This window comes from Neophocaena asiaeorientalis, unplaced genomic scaffold (genome assembly GCF_003031525.2).
Source record: "Neophocaena asiaeorientalis asiaeorientalis breed wild unplaced genomic scaffold, Neophocaena_asiaeorientalis_V1.1 scaffold540, whole genome shotgun sequence".
Classification (NCBI taxonomy): Eukaryota; Metazoa; Chordata; class Mammalia; order Artiodactyla; family Phocoenidae; genus Neophocaena; species Neophocaena asiaeorientalis.
Window position 1 is genome coordinate 3,888,058 of NW_020172141.1, and position 8,466 is coordinate 3,896,523.

The 8,466-nt window shown below is 43.9% G+C and overlaps 1 protein-coding gene across 1 annotated transcript in view; it reads left to right on the top strand.

Moving 5' to 3' along the window:
* The window catches only part of CENPV (centromere protein V), a 9,232-nt gene extending 8,592 nt beyond the window's left edge, over nucleotides 1-640 (top strand). The window contains exon 6 of the mRNA XM_024752686.1: nucleotides 326-640. Coding sequence (XP_024608454.1) covers nucleotides 326-450 — 125 coding nt within the window. The 3' untranslated portion in view covers nucleotides 451-640. The remainder of the gene's footprint in view (nucleotides 1-325) is intronic.
* The last annotated feature ends 7,826 nt before the right edge of the window (nucleotides 641-8,466 follow it).

Consider the following 8,466-nt stretch of genomic DNA (forward strand, 5'->3'; position numbering starts at 1 on the left):
CCTGCTGACCTTCCTGTACGGATGGGGAGGTGTTTATTGCTCAGAAAGCTTCCCCTCTGAGCCCTGGACCAGGCCTGTGAAACCTCCAGGCTGCCAGGCGGAGGTGGTTCTGGGCTCGAGGCCTCCCCCGCCTTTGTCCTCCCAGCTTGGTACTGAGTGAGGTCCAGCCACGAGTCCCTGGCCCCCATCTCAGAGATGGGGGGAGTGGGCCAGCAGCAGGGGCGCAGGGCCCCTCGTAGAGCCCACTTCCTGCGACACCTGCGGGCTGGGTTGGTCTGAGAGCCAGCCTGCTGCCGGGTCTCACGCCCCCCTGGCTTCCCTGTAGGGATCGCCCCCCACTGCCTGGACGAGGGTACCGTGCGCAGCGTGGTGGTTGAGGAGTTCAACGGCAGCGACTGGGAGAAGGCCATGAAGGAGCACAAGACCATCAAGAGCATGTCTAAGGAGTGAGCCCCTGCCCCCTCCCGCAGGAGGGCCCGTGGCCGCCCCCATCTCCGCAGGCGGCTCCGGCGCCAGTGTCTTCAGGCAGCTCTTGTCCTCCCTCGGCTCAGATTTTGACATAGGCTAGCTGACACCCTTCTATCTCTTCCCGACTTTTGTGTGATCTTTTAGAAAAATAAATATTTTTAACATTAAAGCAGTTACTGCGGTTTATCATTTTCTCTGTACGTTGATTTTGCCGCTGAGGCCAGTCACCGAGCGGCAGGTGTTTACTGAGCACTGTTCTGGCGCCTGCAGCCACGTTGGGAGGGAGGGGTCAGGAGGCAAACTTAGGGGCTGTTAGAAACACGTCACGGGCCACCGAGCTGGGAAGAGAATGAAAGGCTGGTCGTGGGAGACTTGCGGGGAGTGTGATTGGAGGCTTTTTTTTTTTTGAGAGGTAAATCAGCTTCTGATTTCTTTTTCTTTTTTGTCCCAGTTGTGGTAAAATACACATAACATAAACTTGACCATCTTCACCATCTTTAGCACACAGCTCAGCAGTGTTGATTACGTTTTTTTTGTGTCACCGATTTCCACAGCTCTTCATTTTCCAAAACTGAGCCCCTCTACTCATAAATAACCCTTTGAGCCTGTATTTTTAAAGGAAGCAAGATTTGGGAAGAGAAGTAGCTGTGGACAGAGGTCCGGGCACAGGCTAAAGCCAGGTCACTCTGGAGGCTTGTGGTGGGAAGAAGCAGCGGGTCAGAAAAATACGTCGAAGCCGACTGTGGACAGTCCTGGGTCTTTACCTTACAGGCGTTGGGAAGCCTTTTGACTGGTTCCCTGTCCCCACCCTCTGTGTCTCATGTCACTTCCTGTTATGATCAGTGCTTTTTATTACAAGATGCCTTCCTAAAGCATTCTTCCATTACGAAGTGCTGGGTATATACATAAAGGCAAACGCCTAATAAATAATTGCTCTTTGCTTTAGGAAACTGAATCATGAAATGATCTGGGACATAGGATAGACCAGAAAAAGGGGTGGGGGGAGGAAATACAGACACACTGGATTTCCGTGTGGTCACCATGTCAGCTGACAGCCGTTTGGAAGGAGCTGGTAAAAAGTTGTATGGGTGAAACGAGTATATCCTGGTGTAGTGAATGTCCCCTCTGACCTGCCTTCCCTCTTGCAGCGATATATAAAACACATAGTTTTGTGTCTCTTTAATACTATTTTATTTTTAAAATTTATCTATTTATTTACTTTTGGCTGCGTTGGGTCTTTGTTGCTGTGCACAGGCTTTTCTCTAGTTGCAGCGAGCAGGGGCTGCTCTTCGTTGTGGTGTGCGGGCCTCACTGTGGTGGCCTCTCCTGTTGTGGAGCACAGGCTCTAGAGCGCAGGCTCAGTAAAATATGTGTGTTAGCATACAATATTTGTTGTTATTTGTTTTTCTCTTTTCTGACTTACTTCACTCAGTATGACAGACTCTAGGTCCATCCACCTCACTACAAATAACTCAATTTCGTTTCTTTTTATGGCTGAGTAATATTCCATTGTATATATGTGCCACATCTTCTTTATCCATTCATCTGTCGATGGACACTTAGGTTGCTTCCATGTCCTGGCTATTGTAAATAGTGCTGCAGTGAACATTGTGGTACATGACTCTTTTTTTTCTTCACACACACACACTGTATTTTATTTTTACAAGAGATAAACTGACACCAAGCATTGTAAATGGGTGACCACAACAAAAGCAACAATGATTGCAATCTGAGTCCTTGTGGGATTTTTTTTTGTTTTATTCAAACAGAAAGTCACAAAAATTATAGTCATCCTCATCAGTTCACTCAGTCCCATGTAATTAATTTTTTTCATCTTGATTTTTTGTTAGCGCTTTTATGAGTTCATCAGTTTTCTGTTAGAGTTCTGAAAATGCGTATTCATTCAGTTCAGCAGTAAAGTCAGTTACCAGAAACCTGTACTTGTCAGAGTCTTTTCCATGAATTCCTTGATGATGAAACCCTTTTATAGGAACATATTTGCAAAAGCATCAGAGTACACCCAGAACTGTCTGTAAATGACAAAAGCCTTAACTGGGTATAGGCCCAGTAGTGGGGTTGCTGGATCATATGGTAGTTCTGTTTTTAGTTTTTTAAGGAAATTCCATACTGTTCCCCATAATGGCTGTATCAATTTACATTCCCACCAACAGTGCAAGAGGGTTCCCTTTTCTCCACACCCTCTCCAACATTTGTTGTTTGTAGATTTTCTGACGATGCCCATTCTAACTGGTGTGAGGTGATACCTCATTGTAGTTTTGATTTGCATTTCTCTAATAATTAGTGATGTTGAGCATCTTTTCATGTGCTTCTTGTCCATCTGTAGCTCTTCATTGGAGAAATGTCTGTTTAGGTCTTCTACCCATTTTTGGATTGGGTTGTTTGTTTTTTTGATATTGAGCTGCATGAGATGCTTGTACATTTTGGAGATTAATCCTTTGTCAGTTGCTTCTTTTGCAAATATTTTCTCCCATTCTGAGGGTTGTCTTTTGGTCTTGTTTATGGTTTCCTTTGCTGTGCAAAAGCTTTGAAGTTTCATTAGGTCCCATTTGTTTATTTTTGTTTTTATTTCCATTTCTTTAGGAGGTGGGTCAAAAAGGATCTTGCTGTGATTTATGTCATAGAGTGTTCTGCCTATGTTTTCCTCTAAGAGTTTGATAGTGTCTGGCCTTACATTTAGGTCTTTAATCCATTTTGGGTGTATTTTTGTGTATGGTGTTAAGGGAGTGTTCTAATTTCATTCTTTTTTTTTTTTTCCGGTACGTGGGCCTCTCACTGTTATGGCCTCTCCCGTTGCAGAGCACAGGCTCCGGACGCGCAGACCCAGCGGCCATGGCTCACGGGCCTATCCGCTCCGCGGCATGTGGGATCTTCCCAGACCGGGGCACGAACCCGTGTCCCCTGCATCGGCAGGCGGACTCCCAACCACTGCGCCACCAGGGAAGCCCTAATTTCATTCTTTTACATGCAGCTGTCTGGTTTTCCTAGCACCACTTATTGAAGAGGGTGTCTTTTCTCCACTGTATGTTCTTGGGCAGGTGGATTCTTAACCACTGCGCCACCAGGGAAGTCCTTTGTGTCTCTTTAAAAACATAAATGGCATTCTGTACGTTTTGTTCTGCAACTTGCATTTTTGTTTGGTAACATCTTGATCTCATGTCAACATACAAATCCTCATTATTGGCTATTACATAGATTTGCAGAGTATGGGTCTAGTCTATTTAACTTTTTTTTTTTTTATGGAAATTAGGGTTTCCAGTTTCTGCTTTACAATCAATGTTGGTAGTGAGCATCCTTTTACAGGCCTCTTTGTACGTGTGTATTATTTGAGGCTATAGAAGATGAATTGCTAGGTTGAAGATATGCATATTTTAAACATTAAAAATGCTCAGTTTCCCTCAGAAAGTATATACCAGCCCCTAAAAGGTCCATCAACCCTGTAAATAGCAGTGCCCTCACCAACACCTGATGTTATCGGTCTTTTTACTTCTGACCAATCTGTTGGGTGAAACAGTTTCATTTCTTTATGTTTCCATTTTCCTGATAACCATGAGTTTGAGCATCTTCTATGTTTTTGGAGCATCTTTTATATTTTTATTTCCTGTCTTGTAAGTTCCTTGATCACATCCTTTGCCCATTTTTGGGGGCGGGGGGGCTATTTTTTTTTCCATCCACATGTTAAAAATATTAGTAAATAATGTGTTTCAGATACTATTTTTAAAATTAATTTTTGGTGCTTTGTATGTTCAGGATATAAATCCTGTGATGAATTTTGCAAATATTCTTTTACAGTTTGTCACTGTTCTAACTCTGTTTATTCGGGTTTTAGATTTTGAAGCGCTCAAATTCATCAGTCTTTTCTTTTCTTTTTTTTTCCTTTATGGCATTCTGACTTTTCTGCTTCCTGGCTTTTGTGATTTATATCTTGTTTGGGAATACCTTCCTATCGAGCTTATAAACTAGATTTTCTCCTACTTTCTCATAGTTTTTTGGTGCCTTTTTGGTTTTGTTTTAAAATATAGCTCTTTAATCTGTCTGGATTTTTTTTTTTTCTGAGTGGTTTTCATTTTTTTTTTTTTTCTAAACATCTTTATTGGGGTATAATTGCTTTACAATGGTGTGTTAGTTTCTGCTTTATAACAAAGTGAATCAGCTATACATATACATATGTTCCCATATGTCTTCCCTCTTGTGTCTCCCTCCCTCCCACTCTCCCCATCCCACCCCTCCAGGCTGTCACAAAGCCCCGAGCTAATATCCCTGTGCCTTGCGGCTGCTTCCCCCTAGCTATCTACCTTACTACGTTTGTTAGTGTGTATATGTCCATGACTCTCTCTCGCCCTGTCAAAACTCACCCTTTCCCCTCCCCAGTGGTTTTCATTTTTAATTTTTGTCTGTGGTATGAGGTTGGGGTTCAGCTCCCCACCCTCAAAATGGATAACCACTGCATTGGCCCTTCCACTGACTAATCCATCCATTCCTTACTGATTTAAAATGTATGTTCTAGGGCTTCCCTGGTGGCGCAGTGGTTGAGAGTCCGCCTGCCGATGCAGGGGACACGGGTTCGTGCCCCGGTCCGGGAGGATCCCACATGCCGCGGAGCGCCTGGGCCCGTGAGCCATGGCCGCTGAGCCTGCGCGTCCGGACCCTGTGCTCCGCAGCGGGAGAGGCCACAGCAGTGAGAGGCCCGCTTACCACAAAAATAAAAAAAAAAAAAAAAATAAAATGTATGTTCTAGATGAGGTTGTTTCTGGACACTAGTTTTTTTTTTTTAATTTATTTTTCTATAGTCCCACAGTTACCAAAGCATTTAAAATCCCTAAAGTTTAATGATGTGCTTTAAAAAACCTGATAGAATAAATCTTCCTCATTATTCTTTTTGATTATTTTGTCTTCCAGATGAATTTTAGAATTAGTGTATCGAGTGCCATATAAAATCCTGTTCGGATATTGATTGAGAGCGTGCTGAGCTTATAAATTAATTGTGGGGGGGGAGGGGACAGGCTTCTTTACAATACTCAGTTTTATCCTCTGGGAAAGTGCGATATCTCACCAGGTGGTTTTGTTCCTCTCTGCTCCTCTGTCAAGCTTCCTGCTATTCTCCATGTGGCAGCCGTGTAGATGGCACATTCTGTGTTAGGTTTATTCCTGGATGTCTTATGGTTTTTGGCCGTCCTTGTGAACGGGATCTCTTCTCCACTTTGCAGTTGGTTATTGCTGGTGGGGAGGAATGCTGTTGTCTTTGGTATGTTACATTTTACCTGGCTACTTGTTGAGTTTCTGGTGACTTTCTAAGCCAGCCTCCTGGAAGCACCCCTCAGCAGTGAGGTCACCTGGCGGGCCCCCGGCTGGAGACTCCCGGCTTCATCCTCCTGAGCTGTCTGTCATCTTAGATGTTGGTATTTTCCCACATGCTTGGGGCTCAGAGAAGGCAAGAGTGTGATGCTGGCTAGAAGGAGCTCTGGCTAAGACTGTGCCTTGGAACATTAGATGCTGTCGGTAGCAGCCTGGCACCTGTCGCTTCCTTTTGGTCGCGGCCAGGAAAATGCCTCTCACGTGACAGTCCCACACGCGCCCCGTGGAGGAATCTGAAGGCATCTGTGTTACAGCTTTGTTGTACATCTTCTGAATTCATAAAGGAAGGCAACAGTCCTAAACATGGCAGGAACTTCCAAAAGACAAGTTCAACTAGCTGTGGTGGGTGGAAATCCAAGCGCTGGGATTCCCCCAGGATTCTTTCTTTCCTGAAATCAACCCTCACCCCTTTAAGGCCCGGGTCACGGACCGGTGCTGCTTTTGTGACTGAGGAGGTGCTCGGGGACGGTCTGTGGACCCCTAGCTCGCCCTCTGTTGCTCCCCTCGGGCGGGGAGAGCAGCCCTGGCGCTGGGACACAGCCGTTGCTCGCGGCCCAGGCTGGCAGACGGCTTCCGGGAGAGCACGTGTCTGCTGTTCCTGGTGGCTTCCTTTCAGGCAGCAAGGCTGCCACCGTGATCATCCATACGGAGTAGACCTAGGTCGGCGGGAGGAACGACCCTCAGCAATTCCGCGCTCATAGACTCTGATGAACCCTATGGATCACTGGGATCCCTTCCCTTGAAGACCTCACCGCTCCCAAACTCCTCAAGACCTTCCCCCAGGGGCACTGGGTCAGACCCCGTGTTATCCAGCTTTTAATTACTGAAGTTGACTACACTTCATGTAGATTTTCCTGGTAATACTGTCCACGAGGGATGGGAGCCCCTGGCAGGGGTACCTGTAGGATTCAAACTTGACCAAGACCTTAACACTCTGATCAAACCAGAACCATGTTTCTGCTACCCGACCTCTTGTGGGCCCAAGAGCGTGAAGGTCCTGTCCTGTCCGTCCCTCCACACAGTTTGACTGGCTCACTTTTCTCAGGAGTCACTGACTTTACACGATAGGCTGGTCGGGTGGTCTCCAGCGTGAGGTGTGCTCCCTCTAGGAAGTGCTCAAGAGGGTCCATTATGGGTGGGAAGAAAACGTTAGAACTCCTATTTATCCTTTACACTTAGAATGTGCACTTAGAATGTATACATTATTGAAAACTCAGAAGTCGGGAGATCATTGCCGTAGCCGCTTGATTCTGTTCTCCCTCTGATCAGTGCTGCACATCAAACAACTGTCTGTGCATCTTTGTACGAGTTTCTACTTCCCAAGGATAAGTACACGTGGAGTCCAGGGATATGTACATTTTAAAGATTTCTGACGTACTGATTTCCAGAAGATTCCACCATCTTCTGTTTGCCCCAGCAGCATATATGTGTCCATTCCCTCACCTACAGAACACTGGGCGTTACTATTGATAGACATCTTTGCAAATTAGATAAGTGAAAATGGCATTTTCATATAATCTGTGTTCCTTTAGTTAGTAGTGGGATTTTTTTCACATTTATTTCGTGTGTGTGTGTTTGTGAGAGAGAGAGAGAGAGAGAATGAGAGGGAGAGAACGAGAGGGAGAGAGAGAACGAGAGGGAGGGAGGGGGCAGACCTGTTCATGTCCTCTACCTTCTTCATTTTCTTCCCTGGAAAACTACTTTAATCCAATCACCACCTTCAGTGAAAAATAGATATTCATCTTTGCCTTAATTTGTAGGCACTACAGAGGTTGAATAGTTTTTCCTGTTTAATGGCCGTTTAGATTTCCTCTTTCATGAATTTTCCATCCTCAATCCATTTTTCTTTTGGGATGTTTTCTTATCAGTCTTTATATATTTGGGCTATTAACACATGTGTGATATCTGTTAATTTCAGAAACCTGTGAAATATCTGTTTTTTTCCTTTACTCCTTTTATGAGTTTCCAGCCTGGCTTTGTAAGGGCTGCCCCATTCCAAGGTATATATGCATTTAGAGTCTCCCAAGTTTCTTAAACAATATTTTAATTGTTTTGATTTTTATGTATAAATCTGTAATTCATGTACAGTGTGTTTCTGTACTTGGTATAAAGTATGGAGTCTTTGTTTTCTTACAAATGCCTGACCAGCCATCCTGAAACAATTTATTCAATGTTTCTCCACTGAGTTAAAATGCCCCCTCTACTGTACAGTAGCTCTCATATAATATGGATCTGTTTCTGGATTTTCTCTTCTGTCCAACATCTGTGTACTCCTTTGCTTGTATCATACTGTTTTGGTTGCCATGGGTTTATAAGTTTTAATGTATAGAAAGGCAGGTCCCATATCTGCATTGTTTTTAGTATTTATATTTTGGCTATCCTTGGACATCTCTTCTAATATATTTCAAAAATAATTTTATCCAAGTCCAGAGATAATCTATTGAGTTTCTGTCTGCAACTACATTAAATGTATATGTTAACTCTGTAAGAATGGGAATCGATGAATATAACATGTAAATATATAAGTTTAGAAATTGGAACTTGTATATACCATATATATTTGGTGCTTTTCAGTTTATTTATTAACTTTTTAAGGTTTTTTTTTTTTTTTTTTTTTCCTATACG